Here is a 12,306-nt window from a genome sequence, read left to right as displayed (position 1 = left end):
TGTTTTCACAAGTGGAATGCTCAACTACTAATTAAAGACAATTAGACGCTGCGAACAATGGGCCAGAATGTGGGGTCATAAATCGACTCCTCCTCTTGTTGGTTTTAGAGGTGCTGAAAACGCCGTCTATTTAAATAACAACAGCATACCAAACAATTATTGCCTACTATATGGCTCATTCAACTACTGAAACGATTCGATTTCAGCAAATGGGTGCTACAATGATTCTATTATACCGTACGCTCACTGACTGCTTCAAAGAGGTACAAAGTCGAATTTGTGTGGAATTATATTCTCTAAATAACCATATTAGCTCGTGAGCGGTGTTCAGCGTGCTCCTTAAAGCGCTAAAAAACGATTATCGGCGGCCGATTGCTTCGCCATTGTGGAGCTCGATGAGACAGTGGAGATATTACATCGCTGATTGAGAAGTCTTTCACTTGAATTGGCACCGAGACAAAAAAATGAAAGAAAGCAGAGAAGAGCCTGCTTGGATGCTGCGAGCCAATTGCGGCGGCGCGGCTCGCGATTGGCCCGCAGCTCCGAGCTCCGCCCCCGCACGGCTTGATATGGGAATTTACTGGCGCCAGCCGCATCAGTCTCATTAATGATCCAGAGCTGTGCGCGGATCAGGAGGCTGACACGTCCAAGTTTCAGTCAGCTGATCGAAAACTGCAACAGGTACCATGACACAAGATATATTAGACATTTTCTTCTCGGGCCAGGAAGACGACACTCGTTTCCTTCCTACATCTCGCGTTTTGCATTTTCTATTATTCAATTTAATCGAGCGCTTTGGTTTTAAATAACGTTAATTTCTCTTTTGTAGGTAATACAACGAGCTAGAGGGGAAGAAGATCGTATTGGCTGAGGATTTTCCCCCCTGAATTAAATAAACACAGTTGAGACTTTCGCAGAGCACGAGGACCGTCATTTTTATCAGGAGGATTAAACTTGCTTTGGAGGGCAATCCGGCGTCAACGCCATGGAAGTCGCAGCGGCTGATCAGTCCCGGTGGATGGCGCACCACCACGCCGTGCTGAACGGCCAGCACCCGGACTCGCATCATCACGGTCTGAGCCACAACTATATGGAGCCCATGGCTCCTTTACTGCCGCAAGACGAAGTAGACATGTTTCTGAACCATTTGGACTCTCAGGGGAACCCGTACTACACCAACTCTCGGGCCAGGGTCACCTACAGCCAAGCGCACGGTAAGAGTTTTTTTTTTTTTTTTTTTTTTTTAATACGGGATGAGTAAAGGAAGTATTGACTATTAGGGGATGTTTTTTTTTTTTTTTTTTAGGCGGGGGGCAAAGAAAATACGAGTTATAATACATAGAATGAGCGAGCAATCCGGGCCAAAAATCCTTGGTGACATTTGTGTGAATATTCAGCAACATAAAAGGAATTTCTATGACAGCAAGAGGAAAGGGAAGTGTGTCATTTAACCCCTCTGTGCTGGGGCAGGAGTTTTCGAAGGGAGAGAGAGAGAGAGAGGCACTTCCCGGATATAAAATAAAAACCGCAAATTTACCAATAACAATCGTTACTCCAAGAGCTGCAGACGGTGTGAATATCAATCCAAAGGGAAGACAGGATATTTTGTTTATCTTCAATATGGCTCCATAAATATTCGAGTTCGACGAAGGGGGAGTTCATTGTTAACTTGGTCCGATTTTGATAAGGCAGCAGGTATTTTAAGATTTTATAATTGGATTTGTTTCGTTTAAAAAAAGACAAGGAAAGAAAAAACAAATATGAGTAAGCTGTCTGCAATTTCAGCTCGCCTCACTGGAAATCAGGTCTGCCGACCGCACCTCATCCACAGCCCCGGTATCCCTTGGCTGGACCCCGGGAAGGCAGCCCTGTCCGCTGCCCACCACCATAACGCTTGGGCGGTGAGTCACTTCAGCAAACCCGGCCTGCACCCGACCAGCTCCGGCTACCCTTGTAGCAGCAACACCGGCACGGCTCCAGTGTCCTCGCTCACTCCGGCGACCCATTCGAGCCCGCACCTCTACAGTTTTCCCCCTACCCCGCCCAAAGACGTGTCTCCGGACCCCGGGCCCACTTCGCCCACCTCCACATCCACTAGAATGGACGAAAAAGAGTCGCTCAAGTACCAAGTACAATTGACAGACGGCATGAAGATGGAGAGTTGCAGCCCTCTGCGCGGCGGCCTTGCCTCGATGAACAGTCAGGGCCCAGCCACGCATCACCCCATTCCCACGTACCCGGCCTACCCTCTGCACACACCCCACGAGTACAGCGGCAGTCTGTTCCATCCCGGCAGCCTGCTCGGTTCGTCGTCCAGCTTTACGCCCAAGTGTAAAAGCAAAGCCCGCTCGAGCTCAGGTGAGTCTCTTCATTACATCCAGCGCGTTTTCTATTCACGCAAAAATAGCTTTTACACAATAATCAATTCAGAATATTATTTTGACGAATTTTCACTTGATTTTTTTTTTTTAAAAAAAGGAAGGTATTTCTCAATTTAATAGAGTCAAGAAAAAAAAAAAAAAAAAAAAAAAAAACGGCACTTTTGTATTAGAGCGTCACACACACCTTCCCTGGAAAAATGCCTACACACCCAGAATGACGTTGTTAAATAAAAAAATATATATATTTTGAGGAGGAAAATTTGTTATATAATTATAGTTAAATGTGACATTATTATGCATTGTTTAATAATGTATTGTTTGCACGTGGAGTAATGATAAATATTATAACTCAGCCTCGACAGATTTTTTAAGGCCATATACAACAGTTTATTATTATAAAAACATAATTTCTAATATGACTTCCAACACTTGGATGCGTTTCGCTAAATTAACCATGGAATGCATTAACCCCACATTGCCGTAAATGGACATTTTTAGATAGACCGACTAAATTATAATGCACGTCTTCTTTGTGACACTTGAGATACGCGGTGGTCGTGCCGTTGGCTTGTTTTCGTTTCAATGTGCCCTTTATTGCACTTAAAAACGAAGGAGTCACGACGTCCTGGCTCCTGCCATATCCTGTATACCTCCGAGTGAACAAATCACGACCTCCCTCCTCCCCGCAACCACCCCAAGCTAACAAAGAACAGGCGACAGATCCCCGCTGTTTGTGTTCTTAGACACGGCTTTGCCTCACGAAAAGTGGCGGTGAACAAAACCGCAGTGGCGTTATCTCCTCTGGGCAACAACTGTGCATATTACACAATAATCGTACTTTTTTTTTTTTTTTTAAATTTCTAACTGAAATGTCACAACATTTTAATTTGTAATGAGTAGACCATTGAAATCTAGTCGAGTATTTTTCATTTAAAAATGAAGAACTCTTCCATCTAACTTGTCATCATTTGTTCAATGAGTATTTTCCCACCTATATGCGATGCTGCCACTCAGATCACCTGACTGATGTGAGCTTTTATTGGTCAAAAATGTTGTCTTGTGACATTTTAATAGAAGCTTGCCCGTAATCAGGAACACATCAGGTGTGGCATTAAAAGGCGCTTATCTCTTAAAGTGGATGTCCAGCACCGGTAAATGTTGATTGACTGGTGTACAAAATGCCACACTGACATTTCAGCTGTCGTCACATATACCTTACAGTGGCTTCCTGTTGAATTACCCTCAAAACCCCAACCCCTCCTCTTCCCTTACTTTTCTCAGCTTTCATCTTCCCATTTTTAATTTCAACACCGAACGTTGCACAAGACTTACCAATGAATATTTAAAGCACTAATGACCCTTCTTTAATGTGGTTGCTGGACTTGCGAAACACTTGAGGAGAAGATGAGCGAGGTATGAAAGAAAGCAGGCGAATTTCAAAAGGAACATGGCTTTTGGCTCAGGTCAGATTCCATTGTGGAGCCAAAGGGTGGGACATTGGGTGTCGCTTGTATTATAACAGTAATAATGAGGTGATACTTTAGGGATACTTGAATTAGAAGAACATTTGAGAAACAGGTCATTTGAGGTCTTTTGGTATGTGAGAATAGAACTAAGGGGAAAAGCATGTTTAGTCAGTTTTCACCAAATGCAGTAACTGTTAAAATAGTGTAAGCATTAACACATTCTTACAGTGGAAGTCCTAAAGTCCTAATTTGATATTGTGCTATATTGACACCTCTGGACATGATCTGGCTGACCTCAGGTCATTGCCCATGACTAAGTTAATGACACACTTATGCACTCTGGTACAAACTTGTCACGAGACCCAGTATAGGTCATCCAGGCCCGGGTCAGAGTAGCAGTGAACACTGGCATTGTATTGTTGATTAACGGCGACACGTTTAATTATATAAAATTTCTTCTTGTCCCTTTTTGAATTATATGCAGAGGGCCGTGAATGTGTAAACTGTGGCGCCACGTCCACCCCTCTGTGGCGACGGGACGGTACGGGCCACTACCTGTGCAACGCCTGCGGATTGTATCATAAGATGAACGGCCAGAACCGACCGCTCATCAAACCAAAACGTAGACTGGTGAGTCCCACTTGCATGTCGGCACCCAAATATGAGCAAAAAGCAGATGCCTTCAACACAATTCCAGGAAAGTTATATTTTCCCTATCATCTTCCTGGAATTGTTTGTTGCTCTCACCCCCTGATGATCCACCTCCATAGCCTGTTTAAATACTGCTACTATTGCCATTGTTCCTGCTATCATTATTGCTGGTACTTCTGATACTGTTACTGATAGCAATGCCCATGTTGGTGTAGTTAGCACCACTTTGGAGTAAATGACATGCTTTGCAGTGCCGTTGTGCAGCTATGTCAATTGAGATGTTTTTCAGTAATACAATTAACTACAATTATAGTATTTGAATACATTTGGTAGCAAAGGCTTGCTTGTTTAAACATATTGTACATGTTTAAATGAATGGAAATACTCATATTGAAAACAATTGGTAAAATTATTAATGAAACAAGCAGAAAAATATCAACTGCTTATTCTTTTCCGATAATTTGGAACTCATCCCCAATGAGAAATTATTAACAAATCGAATTAGCGATAGATTGTTTCCATAAGACCCCCCATCCCCCAACACACTCTGTGGCGTTAGTAATGAAAATTCCTTGACTGCATAGGTACTCTTCCTAAGCGAACAGTCTATTCCCATTTTCCACTGGGCCGGCCTATGTGGCGGCAGCTTTTGCATTTCCAACTCAAGTGTTTGTCAGAGCCGTGTTCAAAGGGGCATCCAGTTGTTTCCTATCCGGATATCTGCCCGGCCCAGATAAGGAAGTCAGGCTCCCGGCTGTTTCCGCCTTCACCCGGCACGCTGCATTCTCTCTGGCCAGACTGACATATACTGTAAAGAGATTATCACAACACTAGAGGAGCCGCTTATGCTCTCCGAAGAGATGGACCGAGTGGGGCGGGGATTGGAAAATACACAGATTTATGTTCATGTCGTGTTTATCATTCTCTGCGTGTGCAAGTTGGATAGACACAAATGTTAACTTCATTCCATTTTTTCCCATAAAAATGAATAGGAATTTGATCAGTTGGTCCATTAACAGCAACTTCCACCTGGATTGAATTTAAAGGGAAAAAAAGGATGCTGCTCACACAGCACCCGCAGGGTTCTTGCATGTAAAGTTAATGTTTCTCATTATGTGTGTAGAATTGATCTGCAATGGACACAGCAGTCCAAAGCCAAGTGGGGCTACGAGTTTGACATGCTGGGTTTCCACCGTTTCCTGTTTTATAAGACGCTGTAGTTAACTCATTGGCTGCCGTTGATCGACGTCCAAACCATTTTGACAAAATTTGTCAAAATGTCTAGTACCTTCCGTTGCACTGAAAAATTCCCTTTCACAGCCATTCATCCCAGTTTAAATAAATCGCAGTTCTGTCGTGGTCAATAGCAACCAATGAGGTAATGAAAAATGCAACAGTTGATGTATTTTGCAAATCTTACAAAAGGTGAAGGTTTTTGTACAGATAATTTCTGAATCAACTTTGCTGGTACTGCTTTAAAATAAATATTGGAAAAGATTTGAAGCTGTGACAATTATATATTTTTTGCACTGCTCATTTTAAGGTAGTATAGTTCAGTAATCAAGTGGTACATTTAGTAGGACTGTAACGGTACACAAAAATCTCGGTTTGGTACGTACCTCGGTTTTGAGGTCACGGTTCGGTTCATTTTCGGTACAGTAAGAAAACAAAATGCAAATGTTTATTACACACCTTTGTGCTTTCAACAATATGAACATTAGACTATATAAAGCTAGAATTCTGCTCAAAAAGTAGTGGGTATTTAAAGATAATCTAACAACAATTTGCCTTTCAGACCCCGCGTATTGGTCAGCTTTCTTTCTGAAACAAAGAAGAAAAAAGAAGTCCTGTGCTAAAGAGAAAAGCAATCCCAATGACAAAGATTTTAACATGTATTTTAAAAATGAAATGCCTCAATTAATCATTTTTTTTCTTATGAACGGTTTTCAAAAGCTTTATTGGTGGATTTTCTAAAGTTAAAGCGCACACAGAAATGAATAAATTTAATTGTGTAAGCAGGATCTGTGTATTATTATTATTATTTAATTACAGGTGTTTTAGCTCATTTCAATTTATTTGATTCAAATGGGCTATTATTTATTTTATTATGTGTTTATATTTTACAAATGTAATGTAGTATTCATTTGTATTGTTTATTTCATGTTGTATAACTTTAGTTCCTAAGTGAATATTAGTTCCTACTTGTTTTGTTGTGGTAGGAGGGTTTTGTATTGAACACGGGGCCGTGTTGGTTATTATTAATAAAGCAGAGAAGACAGAAGTAAATCAACAAAGACAAGTCAACTGTGCCCCGATCTACCACTCAAGAGATCTGATGGACTCAAAAAGTGGGTTACGATTGCATATTAGTTTGAAAATCGACCGGATGCACCGTATTTTTACATGAGTGACTTCCGGTCTGCCCGATCCTAGCTACCGGTAGTAGTATTGACGCAGGAGGGTCGCGTCTCGCGTCAAATAATAAATTCTGCCGTTCTTTTCGCGTGTGTCGTGATGAGCCGCTTCTGGGACGCGTCTAACACGCAGCCGCACTGCGACTGGTGTGCATTGGCTGATTGAGTTTAACGCCGGCGTTTCACTGCGTTCTCGCAACGGCTACGTTGTTGCGCCATTTACGTTTCTGGGTTATACTGTTGTACCGTGTTGGTCCTCATTATAGTAGAGAAGATGGAGTAAATATAATCTACACAAAGAAACTGTAACCCGATCGACTCACAGCCTCGAAAAGTGAGGGTTACATTAAGTCAGAAACTCGTTCGGTACGCCTCCATTCCGAACAGAGCACCACGTACCGAAACGGTTCAATACAAATTAGGGTTGTTCCGATCATGTTTTTTTTGCTCCCGATCCAATCCCGATCGTTTTAGTTTGAGTATCTGCCGATCCCGATATTTCCCGATCCGATTGCTTTTTTTGCTTCCGATTCAATTCCAATCATTCCCGATAATTTTTCTCGATCATATACATTTTGGCAATGCATTAAGAAAAAAATTAATAAAACTCGGACGAATATATACATTCAACATACAGTACATAAGTACTGTATTTGTTTATTATGACAATAAATCCTCAAGATGGCATTTACATTAACATTCTTTCTGTGAGAGGGATCCACGGATAGAAAGACTTGTAATTCTTAAAGGATAAATGTGACTTTGTATATTGTGACTAAATATTGCCATCTAGTGTATTTGTTGAGCTTTCAGTAAATGATACTGCACCCATTTAACTGTTCTGCCAAAATGTATGATTGGAAGTGCAACCATGACTGTGCGTAGGGGCACCAATTGATATATCTTCTCTGCGTTGGGAAAGAACATAGGGTGCAACCATGACTGTGCGTAGGGGCACCAATTAAGAAAATGATCAACTACTACCTTTCTTCCCCACATTGCCTCTCATGATATTTTTAATTGCTGAGAGAGGGATTACAAGGCTTTAGCCAAATAAAAAAAGGCTCTCAAGGCTGTCAAAATTCTCTCTACTCATTATATGCTGCCTTTTAGTTCTATATATAGGTAAACCGGCGCCTTTATAGATTGAACGCGACAATGCGTGAGTGGGTCGTGCAGCGCATGCGTTAATAATTAAATGAGATTAATTAAAAAAAATTAATTACCGCCGTTAACGCAATAAATTTGATAGCCCTACTTTAAGCCAAAACTACTCTGGATGAGTGTAAGACATTTTGTCTCTAACGTTAAATACAATTAGACAGCGATTTAAATAAAATATATTTATATATTAAAAAAAGGCCGATATTTTTTTGCCGATTCCGATACTTTGAAAATGACGTGATCGGCATCTTTAATACAAATACATGTACCGTTACACCCTTAATATTTAGTATTGCATCCTCTTGTCAACAAGTGCGTAAGCTGGAATTTATAATTGACGGCATTTTCTCTGCTTCCCGCAGTCAGCTGCTCGACGTGCAGGCACCTGCTGTGCAAACTGCCAGACCACCACTACGACCCTATGGAGGCGCAATGGCAATGGAGACCCAGTGTGCAATGCCTGCGGCCTTTACTTTAAACTGCACAACGTAAGTAGCACCTCCCAAGAAACCATCGCAGCACATGGTTGAGAGGGGTGTATGGGGGGTTCTGCTGGTCGTTAACTGGTCAAGTGGGCGGACAGCTTGTATCGATTCAAGAGCAGAGAAAGTGTGAGCGTGAAGCAGAACCTACTGGCCGTCCTCCTCTCTTTTTTTTTTTTTTATTATTATTAATCCATCGTTGTTTCAATGGGGGGCGTTACTCCCCTGAGAGGCAGTGGGGTGGGACTGTCTTTCAGTGTAACGGCGTCGGTTACACTGATGAGGATTTGTCTGAGGCTGCTCCTTTCAGATCCAGCCAGGCCCTCATCCTCATGTATTCAAATTGACCAAGACGACTGTTTGGTTTTGAATTAGACAAAAGCCAAACACTCCCCCGACTCACCTTATAATGCAACTATAGTATATGCAAAACAGCTGCTCATTAGTAATAGCAAACTGGTTTGAATTAGACACACAAAAAGGCAAAGTCGAGCGACATTTCAGTTTTCAAAAGCACAATTAAAACATAGTATTCATGATGTCAGTGCAGCTTTTGTCCCGGATGTGTCGGGCTAATGTGCCGCTCTTCACAGGTCAACAGACCACTGACGATGAAGAAAGAAGGCATCCAGACGCGTAACCGCAAGATGTCGAGCAAGTCCAAGAGGAACAAGCGCTCCAGCGACGGCTTCGAAGAGCTAACCAAGTGCATGCAGGACAAGGCCTCACCCTTTGGTGCTGCCCCTGGCCTCACAAGCCACATGACCCACATGGGTCACTTACCCCCTTTCAGTCACTCGGGACACATGCTGCCGACTCCCACGCCCATTCACCCTTCATTCGGGCCCCCCCACCACACCAACCGCTCGCCGGTTTGGGCAGAGCCTCACTGAACTTCTTTCCCTGTCTGAGCCACCATGTTGCCATTAACATTGAAGGCCCTCCCTCCCTCAAAATACGCCGGAAGCTGAGCAGACTCGACATGCCATGAATGCGGTTTAAGCCGAGCAGCGCAGAGCTCAGTTGGACTATTTGAGTCGGACCTGGCGGATGGAAAAATATAGAAAGCAGGGCCGACTGCGGGGCGCGCAGTGTATTCTCAGTGGCTGAGGATTGCAGGACTGGAGAGAATGTTGACGCTTGTCCATCTTTCCGCTCACTCAAGTCACTCTGGTACCCACTTCAACTCTCATGAGAGGTCTTAAAAAGTTGTCGCTACACCCCATCTCCTTATATTCTGACATATGAGCACCCACTCAAGCCCTTCAGACACTTCGGTGCTGGAATTGAAGGCCTGCCTGGACACAAGCAGCAACAGACTATAGGGTCAGACTGCAGAAAACACGTAAAACTGTGCTCTCCTCACATGCTGGACACAATGTTAATCAGTTTTTAATAATGGCCTTTTATGGAGTGGAGCAGTAAATAGAGTGTTTATAAATGCTTAATTGCTATTATGGTTGTTATATTTGATGTTATAATTATTGCTACAATAATTTATTTTCACTTTTCAAGCTTTTGTCAAAGAGTATGGAAAATGTTCTGAGTTTGATTTCATGGTTATGGCGCAAAGGAAAACACTGACTTATGGATAAAAAATTCCCCGAGCTGTACGTTTTTATCATTTTTCCATTGCACAAATCGTGAAGAAAATAAAGTTTAATACTTATGTCACTGCTTCTTAAATTTGGTCTGTGTTTTTTTTCTGAGGCTACTTTTCACTAGGGTTGTTCCGATCATGTTTTTTTGCTCCCGATCCGATCCCGATCGTTTTAGTTTGAGTATCTGCCGATTCCGATATTTCCCGATCCGATTGCTTTTTTTTTTGCTCCTGATCCGATCCCGATCGTTTTAGTTTGAGTATCTGCCGATTCCGATATTTCCGGATCTGATTGCTTTTTTTTTTTTTTTGCTCCCATTTCAATTCCAATCATTCCCGATGATTTTTCCCGATCATATGCATTTTGGCCATAAATTAAGAAAAAAATGAATAAAACTCGGACGAATATATACATTCAACATACAGTACATAAGTACTGTATTTGTTTATTATGACAATAAATCCTCAAGATGGCATTTACATTATTAACATTCTTTCTGTGAGAGGGATCCACGGATAGAAAGACGTGTAATTCTTAAAGTATAAATGTGACTTTGTATATCGTGAATAAATATTGTCATCTAGTGTATTTGTTGAACTTTCAGTAAATGATGCTGTAGCCATTTAACTTCTGCCCAAATGCATGATGGGAAGTGCAACCATGACTGTGCGTCGTGGCACCAATTGATATATCTTCTCTGCGTTGGGAAATAACAAAGGGTGTTAAGAAAATGATCAACTACTACCTTTCTTCCCCACATTGCCTCCCACGATTATTACAATCGTCGGGAGAGGGATTGTAAGGCTTTAGCCATTTAAAAAAAAGCCTCCAAAGGCTGCCAAAATTCACTCAACTCATTTTACGCTGCCTTTTAGCTTTATATACTGTATGGGTAAAACCGCGCCATTATGGATTGAACGCGACAATGCGTGAGTGGGTTGTGCAGCGCATGCGTTAATTGCATCAAATATTGTAACGTGATGAATTAATATTACGCGATAAATTTGATAACCCTACCTTAAGCTTAAACTAAAGACTCTGCAAGAGGGTAACACATTATGTCTGTAACGTTAAATACAATTAGAAAACGATTTAATGAAAAAAAGAAATATATATATATATCAGCTATATCTTTATATAAATAATATATATATATATATATATATATCTTTATATATATAAAGCTAGACTTTTTCGTTGTCTGTCATTTTGACTGACAGTGTCATAAAAATCCGGTCATAATCTATTTTTACCCGTCACTTACATTTTTAAAATGATAATAATGACATATTCAATAGTATTTACTTTTCATTCATTTTTAATCAATATTCTGTCCGAACAAGCTTAACAAGAGGCAAACAGACAGCGGAGTGCACCAATCAGCGACGGGCAGACGTGCCGTTAGCAAAGCGACGAGGCCAGGACGAGGGACTTGCGCGCGGAAGTAAACATACGAGGAGAACGGAGTTTATTCAACATGGCTAGCGCGAGACAGACTGTTGTCAATGTCTCGTGTCGATGTGTTTTAGCTCATTTAAAACAGAATTTACCGCGGATTGGAACATATTCTCGGCTCTCCCGCCATCCGTGTTGTTGTAGAGACGACTTTCGGCGCGCAAGAGTGACGTTGCTCGTGACGAACATGTCACGCAAATAAACAAATCTGATTTGTCGATTGATTTTGTACCTACTCGAGAGGCTGTGTCCCAGACTTTTCTCTCAATGTTTGAAAAATACAGGGAGAACAGTCTGGCCGTGCCAGGCAAACACTCAGTTGCCTTGACATTTTTCCGAGTAAGGCAAACGACGTCATGCATCAAGACAATAGCTAATTAATATGCTCACTCGCCACCCTGTGGTCTGGGGTGTGAATTGCAACCTGTCAAAATGACGGATGGACTTGTTTTTTCCGTCACCGTTTTAAAAAACCGGTCAACGACGGAAAATATTCGGTTAACGCGACCCCTGATATATATATTAAAAAAGGCATGTCCGATATTTTTTTGCCGATTCCGATACTTTGAAAATGACGTGATCGGACCCGATCGACATCGCTACTTTTCACCATGTGACTTTAAACTGTACAGTTTTAAGCATCTGAACCCCGATAGGTGATACTATAGAAGATGAGCAGAATTAATTAAAAA

General features: G+C 41.8%; 1 protein-coding gene across 2 annotated transcripts; it reads left to right on the top strand.

Annotated features, from left to right (window-relative positions):
* The first annotated feature begins 598 nt into the window (after positions 1 to 598).
* On the top strand, positions 599 to 10,244 carry gata2a (GATA binding protein 2a). Of its 2 annotated transcripts, none has more exons than XM_057846856.1 (6): positions 599 to 681; positions 830 to 1,214; positions 1,786 to 2,358; positions 4,332 to 4,477; positions 8,439 to 8,564; positions 9,152 to 10,244. In XM_057846856.1, exons 2-6 carry the CDS (start codon positions 986 to 988, stop codon positions 9,449 to 9,451), a joined length of 1,374 nt encoding a protein of 457 aa, XP_057702839.1. In that variant the 5' UTR covers positions 599 to 681; positions 830 to 985; the 3' UTR covers positions 9,452 to 10,244. The 2 variants fall into 2 exon arrangements, with proteins under 2 accessions (XP_057702839.1, XP_057702838.1); XM_057846855.1 differs by having other exon boundaries at positions 4,320 to 4,477.
* The last annotated feature ends 2,062 nt before the right edge of the window (positions 10,245 to 12,306 follow it).

The sequence above is a fragment of the Corythoichthys intestinalis genome, chromosome 9 (genome assembly GCF_030265065.1).
Source record: "Corythoichthys intestinalis isolate RoL2023-P3 chromosome 9, ASM3026506v1, whole genome shotgun sequence".
NCBI lineage: Eukaryota > Metazoa > Chordata > Actinopteri > Syngnathiformes > Syngnathidae > Corythoichthys > Corythoichthys intestinalis.
This window is presented reverse-complemented; position numbering and strand designations above follow the sequence as displayed.